At 48.1% G+C, this 25026-nt stretch overlaps 1 protein-coding gene and 1 non-coding gene across 3 annotated transcripts in view; one reads left to right on the forward strand and one right to left on the reverse strand.

The window, feature by feature from the left end:
* The first annotated feature begins 3439 nt into the window (after window positions 1–3439).
* The window catches only part of VPS45 (vacuolar protein sorting 45 homolog), a 54996-nt gene continuing 33409 nt past the window's right edge, over window positions 3440–25026 (forward strand). For both annotated transcript variants that reach the window (XM_030541927.1, XM_030541928.1), the window contains exons 1-11: window positions 3440–3662; window positions 4531–4665; window positions 6729–6789; window positions 8970–9049; window positions 9581–9649; window positions 12093–12230; window positions 12663–12773; window positions 15160–15294; window positions 15702–15815; window positions 16578–16745; window positions 24425–24583. In XM_030541927.1, the coding sequence (XP_030397787.1) occupies window positions 3570–3662; window positions 4531–4665; window positions 6729–6789; window positions 8970–9049; window positions 9581–9649; window positions 12093–12230; window positions 12663–12773; window positions 15160–15294; window positions 15702–15815; window positions 16578–16745; window positions 24425–24583 (1263 nt within the window). In that variant the 5' untranslated portion in view covers window positions 3440–3569. The remainder of the gene's footprint in view (window positions 3663–4530; window positions 4666–6728; window positions 6790–8969; window positions 9050–9580; window positions 9650–12092; window positions 12231–12662; window positions 12774–15159; window positions 15295–15701; window positions 15816–16577; window positions 16746–24424; window positions 24584–25026) is intronic.
* Window positions 16000–16123, reverse strand: LOC115639634. Its single transcript, XR_003997718.1, has one exon. It is a non-coding gene; the product is annotated as a U6atac minor spliceosomal RNA (small nuclear RNA).

Consider the following 25026-nt stretch of genomic DNA (forward strand, 5'->3'; position numbering starts at 1 on the left):
GCCTATGGGGGGACTTGGCACTGGGGGGGGGGCAGGAGCAGCAAGGGAGATTGCACGGGGGGGCAGGAGCAGCCTATGGGGGGCTTGGCACGGGGGGGCACGAGCAGTCGGGGGCATTGAAACGGGGAGGGCAGGAGCAGCCTATGGGGGGCTTGTCACGGGGGGGCAGGAGCAGCAGGCAGGATTAGCACTGGGGGGCAGGAGTAGCAGGCAGGATTGGCACTGGGGGGGCAGGAGCAGCTTATGGGGGGCTTGTCACGGGGGGGCAGGAGCAGCAAGGGAGATTGCACGGAGGGGCAGGAGCAGCTTATGGGGGGCTTGTCACGGGGGGGTAGGAGCAGCAGGGAGGATTGGCACTGGGGGGCAGGAGAAGCAGGGGGGATTGGCACTGGGGGGCAGGAGCAGCCTATGGGGGGGGGGCTTGGCACGGGGGGCAGGAGAAGCAGGGGGGATTGGCACTGGGGGGGCAGGAGCAGCTTATGGGGGGGCTTGTCACGGGGGGGTAGGAGCAGCAGGGAGGATTGGCACTGGGGGGCAGGAGAAGCAGGGGGGATTGGCACTGGGGGGCAGGAGCAGCCTATGGGGGGGGGCTTGGCACGGGGGGCAGGAGAAGCAGGGGGGATTGGCACTGGGGGGGCAGGAGCAGCTTATGGGGGGGCTTGTCACGGGGGGGTAGGAGCAGCAGGGAGGATTGGCACTGGGGGGCAGGAGAAGCAGGGGGGATTGGCACTGGGGGGCAGGAGCAGCCTATGGGGGGGGCTTGGCACGGGGGGCAGGAGAAGCAGGGGGGATTGGCACTGGGGGGGCAGGAGCAGCTTATGGGGGGGCTTGGCACGGGGGGGTAGGAGCAGCAGGGAGGATTGGCACTGGGGGGCAGGAGAAGCAGGGGGGATTGGCACTGGGGGGGCAGGAGCAGCTTATGGGGGGCTTGGCACTGTGTGTGTGCAGAAGCATCAGGGAGGATTGGCATGGGGGGCAGGAGAAGCAGGGGGTTTTGGCACTGGGGGCCAGGAGCAGCCTATGGAGGGGCTTGGCACTGGGAGGACAGGAGCAGCAGGGAGGATTGGCACTGGGGGGCAGGAGCAGCCTACAGGGGGCTTGGCACTGGGGTGTGTGTGCAGAAGCAACAGGGAGGATTGGCATGGGGGGCAGGAGAAGCAGGGGGGATTGGCACTGCCAGGAGAGGACAGGAGACGCCTGGGAGGGCAGGGGATTGGCATTGAGGGGGCAGGGAGGAGCAGCCTGTGGGGGGCTGGGGGACTGGCATTTCTGGGCAGGCAGGAGTGGCCTGCGTGTGGATTGGCCTGAGGGGGCAGGGGACAGAAGCAGGCTTTGGGGATGGGGGATTAGCACTGGAAGGGAGGACAGGAACAGCTGGGAGGGACTGAAATGGGGGAAGAACTAGGTACTGGGGGAGGATAAGAACACGGGGGGGCTCAGGTGCAGCCTGGAGAGGGCATGACCCTGGGAACACAGGAGCAAGCACAAAGGGGAATGGCACACTGTGGGGCACGAGCAACTGGTGGCATAGAAAGAGCTGGGGAAGAAGATGGCATATTGAGCGCAGGAGCAGCTAAGGGAGCATCCTGACGGGGAGCTGGCTCACTTGGGTAGCTGAATGGGGCAGGGTGGAGGGGAGATTGGCACTGCAGGTGAGGTGGAGCCCTTTCAGGTCAGCACCCCCCAAGGCTCCGAGGCAATAACCAGCGTTTCCTGGACAAAGCCAAACAAAATGATCAGCAGAGGAATCATTGTTCTGAAGCTCTAAGCTGGGCAGAAGACGCTGCAGCCAACAGCAAGGAAACCAAATAACAGCCATGTCACCTTCAAACTGACCCAGTGTTTGGAAACGGACACTTTTAATTCCAGTGTTTCACAAAGGGTTCTTTTCTACAGCAAAATATGACTCAGACTTACACCCCACCCCCTCCGTCTTTCTCCAGTGGAGGGTAAATTGAGTATACACTGTGGGGGGGGGCCTTAAGGAGAGGTCCTGTGTCTTTAAAATATTGTGGTTTCATTAGAAGAGAGGGGGTTGCGCATTTATTCTTGGCAGAAATTCACCCCGTTATTGTCAGCATCTGGCACAGTTGACTGCTGTCCTCCGAGAGATGATCTATACAGCCAAACGCTGCCCTCAGTTATACCCCCAAGTGCCCCAAATTTGAGCTTTCAGGCCAAATTTGGCTTATAGAACTTGATCTTGCCTGATTGGGGGTGCTTGGCACTGGGGTGTGTGCTCAAGAGCAGGAGAGGCGGTTGGCATGGGGGGGCAGGAGCAGCATATGAGGGGTTTTACTCTCCCTCCTCAGTGTGAGTCAATAGAAGTTCAAGGTTGTTGCTCAACCTTTATATAACCCCCTTTGGCCCAAGCACCTAGTCAATATTTGGGACTTTGGCAGGTTGTTTCTGTCAAGAGGAGAAATTATGAGTTAGGTGTTTCTTTGGTGCTATCCTGTTTATTTACAAAGAATGTACACAAAGTCTTGTTTCCCTGAACACAACAGAAACGAAAAATAGCAGGCACTTTCCTTGCTCAGAAATGTAGGTCTGCCTTTCCATCGAGTACTGTGTCCAAAAGAATCTGTCTCTTGGCTTTGTCCCGGGGCCACGCTCATCAGAGCTTTTCTTGCTTTCTGCCTTTCATACACAGACCCACTGCAACCCCTAGCCCCAGTGTTTGCAATCTTTCCTCAGGAAAGCTTCTGTCATCCTTGCCGTGCAGCCCATTGTCCTGGGATGTGGCTTCCTACCATTTCCAGCTAGCACTGTCCAAAGGGGCGTTTTATTGCTCCTTCCATTTAAAGAAGGGTGGTTGGCCCACCCATCAGCTTTAATGAGGTCTGCAATTGTCCATAGCATAACACAGCTCTTTTTTTAACTCTCCCAATATTAGGCATACCATTGTTTTCTTGTAGATTGAGCGTCAAAATTGTGCGAGCTCTCAGGGCTCAGGCTAGAGCTTTAGGCCAAAAATAAATAGAATTAAGGGTTGTGGGAGAATTGTCATTTGGGACTCTGTGCCACTGTTTGTTGTGTAGTTCAATGATTGCAACAGCCTCCGCACTGTTTGTCTGGAAGGTTTTCTTTGCAGCCTAAGCAAAGTTTAGATTCTGAAGATCCTGATGATCTTCAGGGGCAAAAGGGAACAAACTTTCCTCTACGCTACCAAAATGATGCCAATGCTTCATTGCAAGAGGGTGCTCCTTTAAGCACGGTTCCAAAGCTAATCCCCGGTGCGGGATCCCCCTTCCACATGAGAAAGACTTGACAGCTCCACAGGGTAGTACATTGACAACACACCCACGCTGCAGGAAACTGAATGCGTTTATGCTGAGGCTGCTGGGAGTTGTAGTTGCGACCCCTTCCTACGAAAGAGGATGCGTGTTGCCTGGTAGTACAGTCCTCCTCCCTGTGAACTACAACTCCCAGTGCTGCAATAGGAGGAAACAAGGAAGGAAGGAAGCAGCTGGCTGCATAGGAGAAAGGAGGCGCTGGTTGCTCCGTGCCTAGTCTAGCATTACCCACTGCAGAAGGGACAGGGAAGGGAAAACCAATCGCTTGCAAAAATGAATGTGGTCTTTGCCGTGAAGCAATATGTGTCCAAGATGATTGAAGACAGCGGGCCTGGGATGAAGGTCCTCCTGATGGATAAAGAAACGGTGAGCTAGGCCGCTGTGGCTTCTGTATTTACAATGGCATCTCCCCTGCCTCTGTCATTCGGTCTTTCACGAGCTATTGGGGTAACACTGGCTTCTGCCCCGACCACAGGCTGCAGTCTTCCTCTTGTGATGGTGTGGATCTACAGGAAGATAAATATCTCTTTGCTGCTCTAGTGCATGCCCTGCCCAGGGAGCAGAGAGAGCTTTTGGCTTCCTAGACCCTCCTCCTTTCCTCATCTTGCCTCTAATAATTTGCAGACTTGCTGTCCCTTCCTAATAGGGTGACCAGACAGCAAATGTGAAAAATCGGGACATGGGGTTGGGGGGTAATAGGAGCCTATATAAGAAAAAGACCCCAAAATCGGGACTGTCCCTATAGAATTGGGACAACTGGTCACCCTACTTCCTAAGCAGTTTGCTCCTGGGGGAGTATCCTGCCAGTGCTGGGCTAGGGAGCTGGCTGAAAGCAGTTCTGCTTTGCTTCCTTAGTGGGATGAGGAGCAGGTTGGAGAATAGGGTATCAAGAATTGGTGTGAGACGGCTGCTCTCAAACACCAATAAATCCTCTGCTGTGCCCACACCATGAACATGCTTTGCAGTGTTAGCCCCATGTGCCGAGGGCAGCCGCACACCTGCGTATTGACATAAAATTGCAATGAACTATTCAGGGAAACTGAGGTACAAGAGGTGAAATGATCTACCCAGGGTCACACAACAAATCAGTGGCAGAGCTGGGGAAACTGAACCCAGGCATCCTGACTCCCAGTCCTGTGCACTAACCATCAGTCAACACTCCCTTGTCTCAGTATTTCATGAGCCTGTCCCAGCAAGTCGACATAACGTGGCTTCTCCTTCTTTTTCCCTGCAGACCAGTATTGTGAGCATGGTGTATACACAGTCAGAAATCCTTCAGAAGGAAGTTTACCTCTTTGAGCGCCTTGATTCTTTGAACAGAGAGACTATGAAACACTTGAAAGCGATCTGTTTTTTGCGACCGACAAAGGTAAGCTACTTTTTTAAAAGCAGCTGCTGTCTGCATTGGCATTTTCTCTGCCCAGGTCCTATGTACAAGCTGAGCAGATAATGCTGGTATCTAAGGCTCTGATCCTGCAAATACTTTCCCACGTGCTTAGCTTTATCCTTCTGAGCAGTCCCAATGAATTCATCAGGCTGTCTAATGTGTATAAAATTAAGCACAAGTTTGTGTTTGACAATCAATGCCTTAGTTTGATAGCTGTACAAATTTTACCTTGTCCACTCTCCTGAAGTGAGTACTTTTAAAAAAAACAACCAAAAAACCTTTAACCCTTCCCTTCTCCCCCTACCCCCTACATGGCCCCATTATACAGTGTGGGCAAGTTGATGTACCTGGGCTGGTAAATTTCCTGGTAGTTTTCATCTTTGCAAAAACTATTTCATTCATGAAATTAATTAGATAATGAAAGCCACCAACAATTCCCTGTAACTTCTTACCGAGCATGCTCAGCCTTTTACCTAAGTTGAAGGAACAAACCCTGCTCCAATTTGGATTTGGAGTAGTATTGCTAACTCAAAATATTCAAACATCAATCATGATGTTTTCCATCTGATTTTAAATCCTGTAAGGTTCATGCTTTCAAGCTATTCTCTTCAACCACAAGGGGTTAGAAACGTACTCTTTCCTTCTTTTCTTTTAATTGACAATGGAATTTTCATGTAGTCATATGACTCCAGGAGCTGGGGCTTTAAGAAAAATGCAGAATTGTGAGAGGTGGCATCATGTGGGAGCAGTATTACTATGAAACAGAATTCTGTGAGACACGACCCACCATGCAAAATGGCACATTTATTTAGTCTATAATACATGTCTATAATGCTCATTGTAGTAGCTGGGGGTCTGACTGCTGAACTTGCAGCATGGGTTCAATGATCCTGTAGGCTTTTCCCATATCTAGTTCCCAGAGGGGGAGAGACATCTGCCTCATGGCTTACTTTTTCTTTCTTACTAATACTGCTTAGCACAAATGTAGGTCAGAATATTGAAAAGAGCCCAGTTCCCAGCTAGGCCCCAAATAAATGGTCAGATTTTCAGATGAGCTCAGCAGTAAGGGGCATATCAGGGGCTGAACTCTTGAAATCTGCTCTTAACTGTGTCCCTGGAAGCTACTGAGCATTCAGGAGAGTCTGGCCCTGCTTTAGGTGCCCAAATGGGAGCTGAGCCCTCTTGGAAAATTTGGTTCGAGTTGTGGCGCTGAGCACGTGGAAATCTGGCCGTGAGTTCCTTTGAAAATCAGGTCGATAGACTAGCCTCAAAGGGCGGGTCTTGGAGGGTTTGTACCTCCTGAGGGAGGCCAGAGGATTGGAGCCATGAGCTCTGATACATGACCACTGTGGAGGACATGGGCTTAGCAGCCATGTCAGCTGCATCCAGGGCTGCTTGCAGGGAGGTCCTTCCTGTAGATTTTCCCTCTTCTCCGAGTGAGGAGAATTCCAGTCTGGCCTCTTTCCGGAACGAGTCCTTAAACACTGAGAAGAGCTGGTTTTTCAAATTTTTTGGTCTGAAAATGCCAGTTAGTCAAAACCAAAACCTTTAGCAGTGAAGGGTCAGTTTTGAAGAATTCTTACTTGCAATTTTTTGAAAAATAAGTTTAGAAATTGTTGAAACATTTAGTGTTGACTAGCTCCAATGAAAAATCTCAGTTTGAAATGCCTCTATTAAAAATTTTAAGCTAATTATAGTTTGAAAGTCCATTTCAGTTGCCTCAAACTGAATTTTTTTCCCCCCTGGAATTCCAGTTTGGGAAGTTTCTCAGAATTTTGGCTTTCATCCTGATTCGGGAGGGGAAAAATTCTCAATATCTTGAAAGGACAAGCAACCATTTTCCACCTGGCTCTGGTATTGAGTGCTCCCAGAATGGTGGTGCTGCAAAATCCTGGCCTCCAGTGATTTTTAGCAAGAGCACAGTGATTTGCAGAATCAGGTCCAGAATGCTGCCATCTTAGAAGCATTAATTAGTCTAATCACCTATTACATAATTATTGGGACATTTTCTGATTTTTCTCTGTCTGGTTTTTCCTTTTATCCAGGAGAACGTGGAATACCTCATTCAGGAGTTACGAAGGCCCAAGTACAGCATCTATTATATTTGTAAGTATATCCTGGTTCACCAAGTATTTCAGATGCTCTGATATGATGCAAATATTTTCTTCTAATCGAGAAACATTCTTAAAGTCCTTGTTTCTGTACTCATTCAGCAGCCTTCTGATCCTCGGTCTCATCTCAGGAAGGCCTGATCTACCCAGAGATTTTTGTATCAATTTAAGTCTTTTGGTGTGGGTTGTTTTTGTTTTCATTTTATCAGGAGAGTCAAATCTGTACAACCCTAACCTATACCATAAATGGACTTTATACAGGGTTAGCATATTCCCCAACATTTATAAGAATAAGCTAATCTAGTATAAACACCAGTATAACTGTGTCCACACTAGGGGATTGTACTGCTTTAACTATACTGGTTTGAAACCAATATAGTTAAAGCATTTCATAGACACAAGCCCCTAGATGTTGCTTCCCCTCCTCATGCCACTAGCCTTGAGTTTTTGGAATATGTCCCTCCTCTCCCCCCTCCAAGTAACCTCATGCCGAGCTGCTCGTCCTTCCAGGCTTTACTTCAGGCCCATCAAAGGCACTTAAAAATGCAGTGTCCTTATAAGTTCTTTCATCCAAGGATCTCAGAGCAATTGGGCAGTGGGTGCTCTTATTCTCCAGTGGGAGAACTGAGGCACAGAAAGATGAATCAGCTTACTGGAAAGTCACACAAGAAGCGTCATGTTCAGAAACAGCATCCAGGGGTTGTGATTCCAAGCACCACAATCTTACGACCAGATCTTGCTCTCAGCTGCCCACATCAGCAACGCCCATAAGCTGTGCAGAGCAGCCTCTTGTAAAATTATGAGAGATTCTTGCCTTTTCCTCAGCATTTTCTCTTCTCTGACACGACCAAACCGGCTGCCCTAGGATTGAGGGAGTGGGCTGACAACATGAATGCTGACCCCACTTGGCAGTATATTCCACAACCAGCAATAACACTTCACACTTCTAGGGCTTTACATCTTCACAGCACTTGACAGACATGAATTAAACCTCCCACTGCAGGTAAAGTAGGCCATTCCCATCCATATACAGGCGAGTCTCATCTTACGCTGGGGTTACGTTCTGCTGGCAGCGCATAAAGCGAAAATCGCGTATAGTCAAAATTACATTGAGTGTAATGGCGGTGGAATCGCCTGCACTACAGATGCAGTATTTAAATGGTTATTTTTCTCTTTTTTGTTGTTGTTGTTTTTTGCCGACTGCGCAAAGCTGAATTTGTGCATGTTAAATGCGCGTAAGATGAGACTCGCCTGTATTACAGATGGGGAAACTGAGGTAGAAAGGCTGAGTGACATTATTTCGCTTTGGATTTGAACCAGAGACAGGGTTAGAATTTAGTAGAATGTATTGGTCCATAGGTGCCTAGAACAACTAGACTGAACCTTTAATTGACTTCTGGCCCAGTCTGGTGTTTCTCAAGTATTGTGTTCATGCCATGTAATTCTGGAACTTCTAGTCATACTTAGTATTGGGTTTAAATTCAGTCCTCTTAGAAAAAGGGTTGGGAACCTTTTTTTTTTTTTTTTGCTGCCCTGTGAGATTCATGGGAGTGGGCTCAACCAGCCACTAGATGTCATTGTTGATCTGTACGAACACAATGAAGCCGGAGAAGAAACACTTGTCTAGATGAAAAAAATGCAGTAAAAAGTGTCAGTGGCTCAATACAGATTAGAAATAAATGAACACAGTGGTGTCTCGATGCCCCAGCTGAGATCGAGGCACACTGTGCTAGGTGCTGTACAAACACGTTGCAAGAGAGGCTGTTATTGATTTATTGAGTATATCATGGGCTTGGTGCTGCTGCTGTAGCTCAAAGTGCCGTTAGATCGGGAGTAACATAAAGGGGAAACATCCATGCCACTGTCCATGCTGTACCCGCCCTGTGACTAAATGCAGGAAAGCTTCAGTCTCCGTGGCCATCAACCCAGCGCCCTGAGTCATCACGTGACATTTAATGGGGGGGAAATCGGGTTACAATAATTATCTAGACTGTATTAATAATCATAATGAATGCAGAGCTAGGGTCAAATCCATCCCTGCTATGATTTGTCCCCTACCCTTTTCAACTGGAAGACTCTCGATTACTTTTTGTTCGACGGCTCCTTTGTGTATTACGCATTAACTTCCGAGCCCAGCGACTACTGACCTGCTGTGTCTTACGTGTCTCCCTTCAGATTTCAGTAACGTGATCAGTAAGAGTGATGTAAAGTCACTGGCTGAGGCTGACGAGCAGGAGGTTGTGGCGGAAGTTCAGGTGCGTGTAATATTTTACATGACTCTCCCCATCCCAGAGTATTTTCAGAACTGATCAACAGGCTACCTATGCTTGTCGCTGCAGCCACTTCTGGGGAATAACCTCAGCAGCCATTGAACAGTATGCACACAACAACACTATGCAGCAATTTAGGACTAGAAGAATGTATACGCTTTCTAAAAATAATCTGCCCCAAGCTGCCAGAGCTCCTGCTTCCAAGCTCCTCTGCCATAGCAGTGTTGGTACGTTGCAGTCCCATAGTGGTGACTGACAGGCATACGTGCAAAAGGTGGAGTAAAAGCCGTATATCAGGAACAGACTGGAAATGTCAGCAGAGATAGGAACTCAGAGTTGTGGGAGGAGGAGTGGGGATCGCTGGGAGTCAGTGGGGCTGTGAATCACTTACGACTCTAAGGACGTGTCCCTATGTTCATGTGTTTGGGCTGAATAGCTGGTGTTGAAACATTTGCTCGCATAGGAGGCGTAAGTGTTGGTGCGACGCTAACTGTATTTATTTGTGTTTCTTGGCAGGAGTTCTACGGAGATTACATTGCCGTGAATCCACATGTGTTTTCCCTCAACCTCCTGGGCTGCTGCCAGGTATGGAAAAGGCTAATGCTCCTCTAGGGTCTCATTTTGGCTGATAGCTGGCATTGAAGAGCACCAGAACATGGTCACAACTAACAGGACACCCTGGGAAGCTAGTATGTTCTAAAGTGCAGCCCTTACTGTGGAGCTGATCACTTTGTCAATAAATGAAAAGCCATGGATTGGAGGTGCTATGTAAATCATCCTCCTCCGTAGGCCACGTCCAGACTAGGTATTAAAATCGATTTTAGATACGCAACTTCAGCTACGGGAATAACGTAGCTGAAATCGAATTTCTAAAATCGAGGTACTCACCCATCTGGACGGCTCGGCATCAATGTCCGCGGCTCTCCGTGTCGATTCTGGAACTCTGTTCGGCTTGATGGAGTTCCGGAATCGATGTAAGCGTGCTCGGGGATCGATACATCGTGTCCAGACTAGACGCGATATATCGATCCCCGAGCAATCGATTTTAACCCGCCGATGCCGCGGGTTAGTCTGGACGTGGGCTCAGTGTTAAATGGACTCCCTGAGGGGCAGGGATGGGGTACTTTGAGCCTGAATTGCTGCGTTGCTCGGTGGACTTCAAACCTCACAGCTGTCAAGCCAACACCTTAATCTCTCAAGCGTTAGGGTGTTTGTCTTCCGTGCAGCCACCTGGACAGTTTCAATAAGAAACAGTTCAAAGCCATTCTATAAGGCAAAGACCACGTAGTAAGAATGAGTGAAGATGCACATAGGGCTATTTAGAAACCTTCTAGATCGTCTCCTGGAGGAGGCAAGGAACCTGAAAGAGAGAGGAATCAATTAAGAAAATACTACAATCCTCACGCTTATTAAATCTCATGCTTCAGGGTATAAGCCAGTAGAGATAAGATGATTCCTAATGTGGGTTTCTTGTGCCTTCCTCTAAATCAGCTGGTACTGGCCGCTGTCCGAGACAGGACACTGGGCTAGATGGACCTTCGGTCTGATCCAGTCTGGCAATTGCTATGTTCCTCCAGCAGTCAGGAAGAACTCCCATTGAAATCGACAGAGGTTGTACATGAGTAAAGACAGCAGGGTTGAGGCCTGTGTAATATCATTGAAATAAAATACTTCAGAAGATCCAAATTATTATTTTTTTCTGTGTCCAGTAAATATCTAAGTGTGCTACTGCTCTGCCTTTGAATATAGGCTCTTGACACTAGCTGAAGGGAACTGTATATATGACTAGATAGCTTTGAAAAGCATCCACTAGTTTGTGTTGTGTATCACATTTTGGACACTCAATTTGAGACCCCTATATCCTGAACTCACTTGTATCAGCACCTTCGGCTTCCTTTGACTTCAGTTTGGATTGCTCAGGACCTCTGAAAATCTGGCCTCATGTTGAGCACCCCAAAAATGGTGACACCCCAAATTAGCAACTGCTTCAGCAAATGGTGGCTGCCTTCCCTCTTTCCTGACACAGTTGCCAGGAATCAAAAGCAAGTGGTCTTGTTTTTTTGCTAGCAGCTGTGCTTATCTAAAGGATGATCCCTCTCCAATTGAAGATACTGGTAAAACTCCCACTGACTTCAATGACAGCAGATTCAGGCCTCTTTTGATCCTGCAGTATCCTTAAAAACTGCTTTCGTCCTCAGCACTCTGCTAGTTTTAAGTGTATGTTTCGTTCAGCATTTGGGGAAAATCTCACCCATGTTTTTTCAGCAATAAAGGAGCTTGTTTCAAGAGACGTGGCCAGTAGTTCAGAGCCAAAACTAGGATTTGCTAGGAAAAGCAAATTTTGACATAACCAAATACAAATCAAAATGTCTTGTGCGTATTTTGGTTTTGTTGTAAATTTGAGAAGCCATTTAAAAAAAAAAGTCAATACCCCCGTGATGTGAAGAAGACAAAGGCACCAGCTGTTGTGCCTGGGCTCAAGAATCTCCAAAGGGAAAATGTTTAGAGACGGAAAGTGAAATGGCTCAGGGCCGAGTGGGATGAGCAAAGTAGACTAGGGCCCTGATCTTGCAAACGCTTAACACAAGTGCTTAACTTGGCTACCATGAAGAGTCTTGTCAATGGGACCTTGTACCCGGCCTGAGCACAAGTCCTGTGGAATCAGGGCCTAGATTGTTAATACTCTCTGGGTTGTAATCATCTGTGCTGTACTTGTCAAAGCAGGTGAAGAATCATAGAAATGTAAGGTTGGAAAGGACTTCGAGGTCATCTGGTCTCCTTTCCCCCTCCCACCCCCACAAAACTGAGGCAGGACCAATTTATTCTGACAGTGCCCTTAACTTAACTGGCATTGTGGAGGCCTACAATTTGCCTTAGTCAAGGTGAAAGCAAAAACTTTCTCCTCCTCTTGCTATTTCTTTTCCTTCTGTATTAGGCTTGGGGACCCTCCATTTCTCTTTCAAGTTAACCAGAAGAGGGGTACCGGGCAGTACTGGAGTTTCTTTATGGGAGTATTCTTCATTTGCAGGGTCGCAGCTGGGATCTGGCCCAGCTGTCCAGAACAGCCCAAGGGCTGACTGCTTTGCTCCTGTCTCTGAAGAAGTGCCCCATGATTCGTTACCAGCTCTCCTCTGAACCTGCAAAGAGGCTCGCTGAATGCGTCAAGGTATGGAATTGCCCTGCACTGATCCTGGCAGTCTGCTTGTACTTCCTGTCACAAATCTGCAGCGTGTAAGAGGAGAAAAATATTCTTTTGGGGGCTGCTGTTCTTTGAGATTCCTGGCTGTGCCACTGATCTGCTGCATGACCTTGGGCAGGTGGCTTCCCCTTTTGGTGCCTGGGTTTCCCCATCTGTGGAACAGGCAGAATGCTTGTTCCCTAACTCTTAGTGGTGTTGTGGAGATTTACGAATAGATTCTTGTCCAGGTTTTTTAGAACCCTGGCAAAATGGAAGGTATTCCATTATCAGTGCTTACTTATAACAGCACACTCTCTCGCACTCTGTATTTGCTTCTCACTGCCTAGCACCCAGGCCGCAGGGAATTCTTCCCCTCTGCATTTAGGACTGACCAACTTATCTGGCTTTCTGCCCCTCCAGCAAGTGATTACTAAAGAATACGAGCTGTTTGATTTCCGGCGCACCGAAGTTCCTCCGTTACTGCTTATTCTGGACCGGTCTGATGATGCCATCACCCCACTTCTGAACCAGGTGAAAGAGCTCTTGCGCGGCTGGAAGGGATGGGAGAGGATGGGAACGTGGGATGCTGAAGTGCCCATGGCACGCTGACGCTAGCTCAGGGTCCTGGGCTTAGGTTCACAGCACTCAAGGGAAAGATTTAAAGTAAAGCACAGTTCCCTCCTTAAAAAATTCTCACCCTCTCTGACCTAGTTTTCAGCATCACCAGATCCTGCTGGCTTCATTGGCAGATCCAGGTGGCCTCCTGAAACTCCAGCCATTTGTGTATCCTAAAACATGATTTAAATGCAGGGCCTAAACGTCTTAGCTGTGTCCCTCTTAACGGATTATTTGTAGCGCCTATTTGGCAGCACATCTATCAAATGACCTTGCATCAGCGTGTTCTCCCTGCTGCGTTATGGATGAGCACTAGCATGGATTGTGTGGTGGGTGGTGGTTTTTCGAGCAGCATCGTGGCTGTGCTGCAGACTTTGGGATCGAACAGCCTGTTGTTTGTCTCCTTTGATTTCTTCGGGATGTGTTTGGTTGCGAGTCGGCCTGATGATTGGGTAATAGCTGTCTCTGCAGCAGTACTTTCTCACCGGGCAGTCAGGGTATCTGTATTGATGGTGGGACATGCTGCCGGGAGCTGAAACACCTCTTCAGTTTTCATCCAGTCCTTTTTCTCCTTCTGGCCGGGGGAATTTTCTCAGGTGACTGGATGGTTCAGTGGTTTGGAAAAGGAGCCTCTGTGTCCTGCATGGGCACTGATTTAAATCCAGCACAGGTCAGTGGGGGTAGTAAACTCTTAGCCTCTCCAGCCTGCGTGAAATGAGTTCATTGAGTCTCAGTCCAGTTCAACAGGCCAGTGCCCCAGCCACAAAAGCCACCCTCATAGCTGGCCCTGAACTTCAGCAGAGAGGCCAAGGACAGAGCGGGCCATGAGACTGACCTTACCTTTTACTGGTAAGGCCACATTGATGCTGCAAACACAACTGTGCCGGGAGACGTGGTTACTGCACGGCTACTCCTTGGCCCACTCCTGCTGTTCCAGTTTGTAGCGTAGATGAGACTCTGTCACCTAAAGCCTGGGGCATGCACTAGTTATGGAATGTGGGAGAAACCTGGTCCCCTGATGCAGTTGTGTTTAGCGTAGCTGGATTCTAAAGAAGGTCTCTCTAGACACATTCTTGTGCTCGTTCAGCACGTAGACAGCTTCCTGCCCCCCCGCCCCATTAGATGTTAAATGTGCCTGTGGGGTGACTTCATCTGCTACCCAGATCAAAAGGTAGGGAAGAATTTCTCAATTGCCCTAGGCCCTTCTGGCTCATCAACCAGTGTGATTTGGCAGTGTCAGAAGCCCAGCGAAGTCTCGGTTTGTAGGGCTAAGGACTGGATAGGTCCCAGGAGAACGTAACCTATGGTACAGAGACTTCTTCAAACCCAGTGCACAGATTCAGATGGGTGTAAATGGGGGAGCAAACATATCAATGCTTTGATCTGCTCGCAAACTTCCCTTCTGATAACAATAGGCTTCTCAGGCTAAATATATAATGCACTGATTTCCAAAACCACACATTCCTCCTCCTGCATAAGAAGCAGAAGAGCAAGCAGGAAACAGTATAGCTTGTAACAGCAGCGTCTCTGCAGCCAAAAATACACTCCTGTTCACGGGCAGAGAACGGGGAGATGATGACAGCAAGCAAATGGGTTCCAACAAGAATATTAATCGCCAGTGTCACGTCTTGGTGTCTTTACTTTGCAGTACATCGGTTGCTTTTGAATACAAATACAACAAGCTGTCTGGAGCCATGACTGTGTTCCTGGGTATCCGTACAATGGGGCCCTGATCCTGGATTGGAGGCCCAAGGTGCTAATTTATTAGCAGGAATAAATGCGCTATCTGTTGCAAGGTGCTGGCAGTTGGCCTGGGGAGTTTCCATTTTACAAGGTGTAAGGCATGGAGAATACTTTCTGTTTTGTTTTAAAAAACATTGGTCTTGATTCTCATTTATGCTACTGTCTCTGGCAGTGCAGAGGTGCTTGAACGTAGGCGCAACCCTAAGTCACTTTAAGGGTCCCCTTTGGGTCCGACTACTTGCGCATGGCTGGTCATGTTCATGGTCCGTGCTAGCTCTACTCTTGCTCGCTCGCTAAAAATAGCAGGGAGCGTGTGCCATGAGACAGGCCTCACTGCAATTTTTAGCAAGCTGGCTAGAGCGCAGCTGTAAGTCTACATGAGCTAACTGTCCTGCTCCCAGCTGCAATGGAGATGTGCCCTTGTATGCTGCCAGAGTGCTGTAAAGGGACCTTATTGTAAATACGAATTAGGCCCATTATATTTTAGTCGTGATTGAAATTGGTTGTGATTTAAGTCAAACGTTTGTCTCTCCTTTTTTCCCCCTCCGATCCTTCTTAGTGGACGTACCAGGCCATGGTCCATGAGCTGCTGGGGATTAACAACAACCGAATTGACCTCTCTCGAGTACCCGGCATCAGCAAGGATCTCAGGGAGGTGGTTCTGTCTGCTGAGAACGACGAGTTTTACGCCAACGTAGGTAGCTGGGTGCTGTGATGGGGAGGGAGAGCTCTCAGGCAGTCTAAATTGAGGCCTGGGTTCTATTCCTGATTCTGCCACTGAGTCGCTGTGTGACCTTGGGCAGGATCTGTCTCTGCTCTGTGCCTCAGTTTCCTCACGTGTATATGATGATGATGACCGACGTCCCAGGTAAATTCATAATTATAAGCAAGCGGTGTCCCAGGTGGGCTTCAGTGCCCATTCATATTGCCGAAATGAAACCATTTTGTATCCCAGAGCTCATTGCTTGCCCTCAGAGCACAGCAGGGGAGTATGCAATAGACCCTCCTAGAGCTTTGGGAACTGGGGGCAGTGATTTCCAAAGAGACCAGATCTCCTGAGAGCCGCCTTCCCTCCCATCCCCCTGCGTCTGTCGTCCACAGAACATGTACCTGAACTTTGCAGAGATTGGGAGCAATATCAAGAACCTAATGGAGGATTTCCAGCGGAGGAAACCGAAGGAGCAGCAGAAGCTGGAGTCAATAGCTGACATGAAGGTAAAGAGGACGTACGCGATTGACCAGGCATCTTAGAACCAATCCACTGCAGGACATTGCAGATCACCAGCGTTAACTACATCCCTGCTCTGGGCTCCGATACTGGTGACTCAGTCTTCTGTGCGTGGAGGCTCCTGGGGGTGGAAGCCGTCTCTTTGGGCTGTGCTTGTACAGCCCTTGCACTGCAGGGTCCTGGTCAAGATGCCATGAAGTAAGTGGCAATGCCTTAACCATATGCATCTTGTAAAGGTCACTAGGACCTCTTCCATCCTTATCAAGGGGAGTGCTAACCTGGTTTCTAAGTGCTACTGCAATACAAAGAACTACCACACCTGCACCCTCCTCTCTGTCTTAATAAAATCCTCTTCAGAACAGCCACCCAGCACCAGTGCACCATGCACCATGGGCTTCTCCAGCCCCCTGTCTGCTGTGCTTCAAGATTTGAAGTAGCAGCAACATCTGGGTGGATTTCCACTAGGAAACCCTCTAGGTGCCAAGAGAGTGAGCTGCTGAGAGCAGCTGTCTCCTGTGAAGATACCTTCCAGCTGCAGAGCTCCCCCTGCAGGGGACACCATGCAGAGGTTCTCTGGGGAGACCGGGAGTACCCGCCCTGCAGCACTGATCTCACTCTGGCCGGTGTACATCAGGAGTAACTCCGCTGAAGCCAGTGGAAATGCACTGATGTAAACCCGGCGCAAGTCTTGGTTTCTATCTTCTGCTTGCCATTTCCAAGGGATTTGAATTTCAACTTCCACTTTGCAGGCGTTTGTGGAAAACTACCCGCAGTTCAAGAAGATGTCGGGCACGGTATCGAAGCACGTGACTGTGGTGGGGGAGCTCTCCCGGCTGGCCAGCGAGCGGAACCTGCTGGAGGTGTCGGAGGTCGAGCAGGAACTGGCCTGCCAGAATGACCACTCCAGTGCTCACCAGGTAACCCAAAGCCCAGAAGCCAAACCTCCTTTATCTGTTTCCAGCAGGGTTGATCCTGCAGCCATTCTGCTTGTGGAACTAGTGCCAACGTCAGGGGGAATTGTGCATGTGGATCCTACAGGGCTGGGACCTCAGATGGTAGAACTAGCTTCTCCACCACCATCTGTGTAATTCACACAGGAATGAATCCTGAGTAATGATAACTGACACAACTGGTTGTCACTGTTGGCAGGCCACAATCAGCTGAACGTGCTCTGTTGCTATATTTGGGGAGCGTCTGAATAATGCCTGAAGAGTAGGACCCTGGAATACAACTATCCTTAGCCTGTCTGTTCATCATGTGCAGCCCCCGTCTCACGGCAAGTTGCCAGTGCAGCCATCGGTCGGATGAAATTTGAGCATCCCTCTATGGTGGGACCTTTGGTGCTTACAGAAGCTTGTAGGAGTGCTTTGCCGGGGGACTTGGGTTGATTTTGCTAGAGCTCCAGTTATTCCTATTGCCCTCTGTGGCAGCTATGCCCAAGCGTCCTTATCGGGCGTGTATATTTTTGGAGTGAGAGTCCCGCATCAGATTTACTAGGCTAGAGGCAAGAATGTTTTATTTCTCAGTCCCTGGGCGTCACTTCTGAGCTCTTTTTGAGCCAAGTGCTAAGTCTGACTTAGCTCTTATGTGAGCTAGGGCATGTATCATTTGCTGTGTTCACCTAAAGCAGGTGGTGAGAGAACTGTCAGTTGCCTTGACTTAAAATGAGTTCTCTGGTGAATGCCCATGCGTACAGTTGATTAAGAAGAGACGCTGTCAGTGGCAGTCCTTCCCTGGGTTACTAATACTCCAGAGATGAAGATGATTAGCATAGAAAGGATTCTGACCGTTTTCTTTTCCCCATTTGGGCTGTTTGCTTGCATTTTGCACTTCACTCGCCTTCACAGGTAAAACCAAGATTACTTCTATTGCACTGTAGGTGTGCGTGGTACTTTGACCTAACTAGACTGATTAGTTTAATGTTGTGTTTTGTAGGCCGGGATCATGCAATGAGCTGTGTGCAAGTGAACACCTGCAGACACACGTTTTGCAAGTGACTAGATTAGTCGGTTTCACAGTAGGATTTGCAGGCCTTTGTGACACAAAGAACTCCAGGTTGGGGGGAACCCTCTGTCCATGAAAAGCCCCAGTGGTGGCCATGAGGCTGCATGTGGTCTGTGGGGTCCAGCTACAGAATTGGGACCTTAGTCCGTTGAACTGATTCTCCTGCACTAGCACCATGCTTATGTGTTTGGGTTTCCAAAGCCACAAGGAAATGATTTAAGACAAAATCAAGAGTCTTTTCATTAACAAATTTGAGACTTGGTCTGAAATTCAGTAAAGAGAAGTGCAAAATACTACACTTACAGAGGGAAAAAAATCAAATGCACAGCTACAAATGGGGAATAACTGGCTAGTCAGAAGTACCGCTGAAAAGGACCTGAGGATTATAGTGCATCACAGATAGAAGAGAAATCAAACATGTGATGCTGTTGTGGCAAAGGCTAATATTCTGGGGTGTATTAGTTGGAGTGTTGTATGTAAGCTGTGGAAGGTCATTGTCCCACTCTGCTCAGCACTGGTGAAGTCTCAGCTGGAGACTGTGTCCAGTTTAGGGCGCCGCTCTGTACGAGGGATGTGGACAAACAGGAGAGAGTCCAAAGGACAGCAACAGAAATGATAAAAGGTTTAGAAAACTTGATCTGTGAAAAAAGATTAAAAAAAAAACCTAGACATGGTTAGTCTTGAGAAGAGAGAAGACTGAGGGAGACCTGATAACAATCCTTAACATATTTGAAGACTTCTCAAGAAGATGGTGATCAATTGCTCTCCATGTCCCCTGAAGAGAAGACAGGACAGACAGTAGTGGGCTTAATCTGCAGCAAGGGAGATTTAGGTTAGGAATTTAGATTATATTAGGAAAAAACTCCCAGGCTAGTTCAGCTCTGGAACAGGCTTCCAAAGGAGGTTGTGGAATCCCCATCACTGGAGGTTTTAAAGAACAGGTTTGACAAACTCCTGTCAGGGATGGTCTAGGTCCACATGGCGCTGGACTAGATGACCTCTCAAGGTTCCTTCCAGCCCTACATTACTATGATTAACATTAACCGGAAAAACAAAACAAAAAACCAAACATTTTTATTCCTGTTTAGATATTGTAAAATCCCAATTTCTCTTATTTATATTTGAAACCAACCTAAATGGACAAAACTATATGTCTAGTGTGTCTCTGCCACTCTTCCCTGTACACACAGTACTGGTAAAATAGCATTAACAAACTTCATAATGTATAACTATGTCACTGAAAGAATGAACCGGCTTACTGCTTTGAAACTGAAAAGAATCAATGATTTAAAGCATGAAATCCAATTGTGCTCAGACTGTGTTTGGAAAAAGCCCTTGCCTGTGAGCCCTGCCCTTATTTTGGGTTTGGGTTGGTTGGTTTGTTTTTGTTTTTTTGTTTTTTTTAACAGTATGGAGCTGCTTAACTGAAGGATTTTTTTGGCAAAGGGCTCAGAAAGGCTTGAAAAGGGACTTCTGTTTGACAGCTGAGTGTGTAGACTGATGCTCTGACCCCTTGATGGCTCATATAATTCTATGACCTGCCCCAGAATCTGACAGTACATCAATAATGATGTGTTGAGGCTGTTGACTAAACAATGCTCCTGGTTTTTTTCCCTGAAGGCAACTGTGTTACGACACACAAAGAATGCAGCCACAGACTCGATATTTATCGTTTTTAAAATGCTGCTGATCTATGTGGTGAAAATATGACTTTCAAAAAGATTTCACTAAAATGAAAGCTATATAGTGTGATAAAGGCTGTCACCCAGTAGGGAAGTATTATGTTAACGATCAGCATTTGCAGAGAATTTGAAATGCATTTCTTTCTAATCTGTGGTGTTCAGTGCTCCAAGAGGATGGCTATGTGATATTAACTGTCCAAATAGTCCAGTCTGCAGGCCAGACCTTCAGATGTGCACGTACAGAGCCCAGCATAGCCGTGTCAGTTGGTGTAAATCAGCATCATGCAGTTGAAGTCAATGCAGCTATGCAGATTTATGCCAGCTGTGAATCTGGTCGATTTGTGTTCATTTGCTGTGTTCTGAGAAGGATGTACTAATGTGGAGTCTTAGCCATAAAAGGGACTTGCTAAAACACCCCGTGGAGTCCCTGGCTTATGCTGTCTCATGGAGCAGAGGTGATCTAGAAACTGTTTATGAATTGGTGTTTGAATTCTCATTGCCAGTACCACATGCACCTGCTGCCATCTTTCAGCCTCTCACATCAGCAGTAACAGAGATTCTGCAGAGTGCCTAGCATGTAGTGCTAACAAAAAGTACAAAATAAATCCTGTTAGCTGGTGATGCTCCCCATGATGGAGGAGGCAGAAGAGACTCCATCTTCCGTTCTTGTAGCTGTATCAGCCCCTGCAGGGGAAGTAGGAGTAAGAACTTGTTAGGTAGCAATGATAGGGCTGGAAAACACAGATGCTAGGAGCCCAATTCTTGCCTCTTGTCTTGTCTACACAGTTTTTGTATCAGCATAACTACTTCGGTTAAAAGTGTGTGTTCAGTTGTGTCTGTTCCCCACCCCCCCAAAAATCGTTATACTGCTACAGCCCTTGCTGCGGATGTAGGCACACAGGTATAAGAACATAACAGCAACCATACGGTATCAGACCCAGGGTCCATCCAGCCCAGTTTCCTGTCTTCTGATAGCGGCCAGTGCCAAGTGCCCAAGAGGGAATGAACGGAACAGGTGATCATCAAGTGATCCATCCGCTGTCACCCATTCCCAGCTTCTGGCAAACAGAGGCTAGGGACACATCCCTGCCCATCCTGGCTAATAGCCATTGATGGACTTATCCTCCAGGAATTTATCTAGTTCTTTTTTTTTTTAACCCTGTTAGTGTCTTGGCCTCCACAACATCCTCTGGCAAAGAGCTCCACAATAAAAATGCCTTATAGCAGGATAACTGGTTTTCATTCCCATGTGAGAATAAGCTGTACTGGTATAAGCACATTTATATTGGTGTAACTGAGGCCCTGCTAGGGGAATATACTGTTTTAACTATAGTGGTACAGCTAAAATGGCATAATGTTTTGTGTGTAGACAAGGACTTGCACTAAAATCCATTTATACCACCACGGCAGTGTGAAGGGATTATGAGGAAATTAATGCTGCTGGCAAGAAGCACCTTTGAGATGTGGTATCTTGTGCATGTCTTCTGGACTCAGAGCAAGATGAAAGCTTGTTAGAAGCATTATTGGAGAGAAGCTGATCCTGCTGTTGGAAATGAACAGGTGCAAACTAGTGTACTTTGGTCACATCAGGCCTAGAGATGGAAATAACCTTGAGAAAGATAGCATGGAAGGAATGGTGGTGGGATGACCAGCGAAGAGGTGGATAGATGGTGTGCGGGCAGATCACACTGGGAGTGTTTGATGCCAGCAACAGGTTGAGAAAGCCTCTGAAAATTCTGCTATGATGTCACCAATATTCCAACATGAATAAATGGGTTTTACTTATGTAATATGAAAGGGATTTAAGATGAGTGCAAAGGGTGAGGTGTGCCCACCCTAAGAACCCTTGATGCAGTCACAGTGGTGTAAACGGGCTTTATTGTAACTGAGAACTTAGGGCCTGAACGCGAACAAATGTTGAGTAAGAACGTGCCGTGTTTTCTGATAACAGATGCACTCTTTGGAAGATCTGCTGTGATTTTTTTTTAAGTGGCTTTTAATCAAGGGTGCTTCAGTGTTTGGGTGCCCATCTTCAGACAGAGTCATTTGTGTCCCAGGGCTGAGCAGTTCCAATGGAAGCCAACAGGACTGCAGGCTAGATTTTCAAAGGCGCCTAGGTGGCACTTGGAATCAAGACCCACTGGTGAAAATATAGGTCTCACTCTTAATGTTCTACCACTGATTGGAATCCCCCCTTGGCCCTAATCCTGGAAGGACCGAGATGCACCTTTATGAGCAATAGGGCAGCTGCATTATGAACTGCACACTTGAGAAATCTTTTGGAGTATTGGTCCAACTTCCACTGGACAAGGTCTCCTGGAGTGTGCTGCGGCCACTTGGCTAAAGGAGACTATGGTACAGCCAGTGCCTGACTGGACCTTTGCAGCTGGCTTTTTTTAAAACATGGAAATGCCTGTGATCAGTATATCTTTAGCTGCGTTGCCCCAGGCTGTTCCCTGTCACAGTCTTCTACTGGTAGCATAGGGGAAAGGCCACAGAAACAATGAAGAATAACCCAGTGCACCAAAGAAAGAAGGAATTGTTCTCCCTCTGATGTCATTTCAGCAATGGGTAATTTCACTTGCGCCCTAGGCCCCTGGAGTACAGTGCGTTTCGGTTATTCCTTTCCTGGTCACTTAGTAAGTGCAACATTGTACATGAGTCTCCGAAGAGACGACTGCCTGGAAGGTTTTGAATCCCATCTTCTCCTGTGTGGACAATTGCTTTTCTGTTTCATCTGCTGCCCGCTTTCTTATGTGGACGTTGTCACTATGCACCCAGCCAGGGATCCAGAATCTGCAAGCAAACATCCCTGCAGGATCCATGCTGTGGGTGAAAGCCCATTGACATGAACAGCAGTTTTGCTGTTGACTTCAGTGGAGCCAGGATTTCACCCTACACTTTCGTGGCTGCCACCTAATCCAGTTACTGCAACTTGTGTCCGTAGATGGGAACCCATTCGCAATTCGACTCAACCAAATTTGTGCTTTCACTTTGCCTGGCTGTGTCTGCGCTAGTGGATTCTGGGGGCTATCCCATAGCACCTTAGCAAGGGCTAGAACGCTTGGAGGTCTGGTCTGTCCCTTTGGGAGGTGAGATCACATTCTCTAGTTCATCACAAAGATGGAGCGTCCTTCGTTTCGGTGCCTTTGTGCTGACACAGGCTGGCTTTCCTTTTGATCCTGTGGCAGATTAGTAGTGTCTGCAGGATCCTCCAGCAGCTATCAGCCCCTGATAGGAGGGCTGCAGGCTCGTTCAGTCCTTGACGCCGGTTCTCTGGCATCCGGCACAAAGGAGAAAGTTAAGAGGTTTATTCATCCCCATGCTCCCTTAAGCTTCTGCCAACTTGGCTGTGCTGTTTGCACCATTATCTCAACTGTACAACTTTGCAGAGTCCCACAGCAAGTGCACACTGAGGGGGTGCCGGGGGAGGAAGGTATGTTGGGGATGGGGGAGAGAAGTAACGACGCTGTTTCTTGTAATGGGAAGGAATAACATTGGGCTGGTAGAACCTGGTCAAAGGCCAATTTACACAGAATATAATTGCCCATCTTAACCCCCTAGGCAGCTAATGCAATGGTCCCCCGCTTTTACCCATAATGGAATCTGTCTTGGGGCCCCCTGGAGCCACGGTTGGGATCTGGGAGCGGAGCCACGGCTGAGGCGAGGACCACAGCTGGGAGCAGAGCCGCAGTCGTGGCCAGAGTAGGGCCTGAGGCTGGAGCTGCAGCTGGGGCAGGGCTAGGGGTGGGGCTGGAGCAGAGCTGGGGGCAGAGTGGGGCTGGCCCCATCCTCCCATGGGGGCTGGCTCAGGCCCTGCTGCATCCCCGTAGGGGGGCATGGCCCACAGTTTGGGGACCACTGAGCTAATGGGATACAACAGGGGTACTGAAACTCTTTATAACCTGGACCACCTCTTAAGCCTGGTCTACACTACGGAGTTAGGACAATGCAAGGCATCTTACATCAACCTAATTATGGAAGTGTCTGCATTTAAATTTCACTCCTGCCAACGTGACTGCCCAGCTACAGTGATTTAATAATCCCACCTCCACAAGCAGTGTGGAGTCACGGTTGATGTACTTAGGACAAGTATCAGAGGGGTAGCCATGTTAGTCAGGATCTGTAAAAGCAGCAAGAGTCCTGTGGCACCTTATAGACTAACAGACGTATTGGAGCATGAGCTTTCGTGGGTGAATACCCACTTCCTCAGATGCATGTACTTAGGACAGTGCAGTGTCTGTGCAGATGCTGTGTTGATTACGTTGACTGATACTGGCTTGCAGGAGCCTTCCCACAAAGCCTCACGCTGACAGTACAATCAATAACACCGGCATGAGGAGCAAAGTGTGTACACACACACACACACACACACACACACACACACAGGCAATGTCATTACACACATATATACAAGCAATGTCATTACTGCCATGGCCACCTGCTGACATAAGTTAGGTTGACTTAATTTTGTAGTGTAGACAAGCCCTTAACAGGCAGACTTCCTGTGGACACCTCCCGTTCTGTTTGCAGTATCATGTCCCTGTAGCAGCTAAAGCGATGGATTGCATGGGAACGTAATGTAGGAAACGTGATGGCAGTACATTTTTGTTGCCTCTGGTGCAAAAAACATCTTTCCTTTGGTGCTTCATTTCCTCCCGCTCTTCTCTTCCCATCGCATACTTCTGATGCCCTCTCACTTTCTCCTCCTCTCCCCCCTGCATGCTTCCTCCTGCCCAAAGATTGCTTGAGACTTTGCCTTCTACACATGTGGCTCTGTTGTCCCTATGCAGCAGGTCTGAGATGTGATTTATCCAATTGCTCTAGAAATGCAGGTCTAATGCGCAGGGCCAAAAACCAACCCAACCCTTGAATGCTGTGTTTGGGGGGGCCCCCTTCTATCACTGCAGAACGTGCGGCGGCTCCTGCAGAATCCCAAGGTGACCGAGTTCGATGCCACGCGGCTTGTGATGCTCTACGCCCTGCACTATGAGCGACACAGCAGCAACAGCCTGCCCGGCCTGATGATGGACCTCAAGAACAAAGGGGTTTCAGAGAAGTATCGGAAGGTAGCTGCAGCTGTTGTCCCAGTTCTGGAAGAATGGGTTAAATAGGCAGCAGATAGGAAAACACTGGGGGGCGGGGTTATACTCAGCTAGTATAAATTGTCATAGCTTCACTGGAGTCAATGGATCTGTCCCTGGGTGGGAGCTAATATCTGAATTACTATGGGATGTTGTCTGCATACCTCTCCTCTATCCTTTGTGTTAATTGTGAGCTTTCCTGGGGCGGGCACCCTATCCGCCTCTCACATTGTACAGCACCTAGCACAACGGGGCCCTGGTCTGGACATTACTATAAAATGTACAGTTAATGATCTGGAAGCACGTCTCTGCTTCTGGAGTTTGTCCCCATCTCTCTGAATACTGCCGACTTCTCCCTGCCCATGACAACTCTTACCCTGGCTCAGATGGGTGATCAGATGTGGGGGTGACAAGAGCCTTATAATTAG

This window comes from Gopherus evgoodei, chromosome 24 (assembly GCF_007399415.2).
Source record: "Gopherus evgoodei ecotype Sinaloan lineage chromosome 24, rGopEvg1_v1.p, whole genome shotgun sequence".
Classification (NCBI taxonomy): Eukaryota; Metazoa; Chordata; order Testudines; family Testudinidae; genus Gopherus; species Gopherus evgoodei.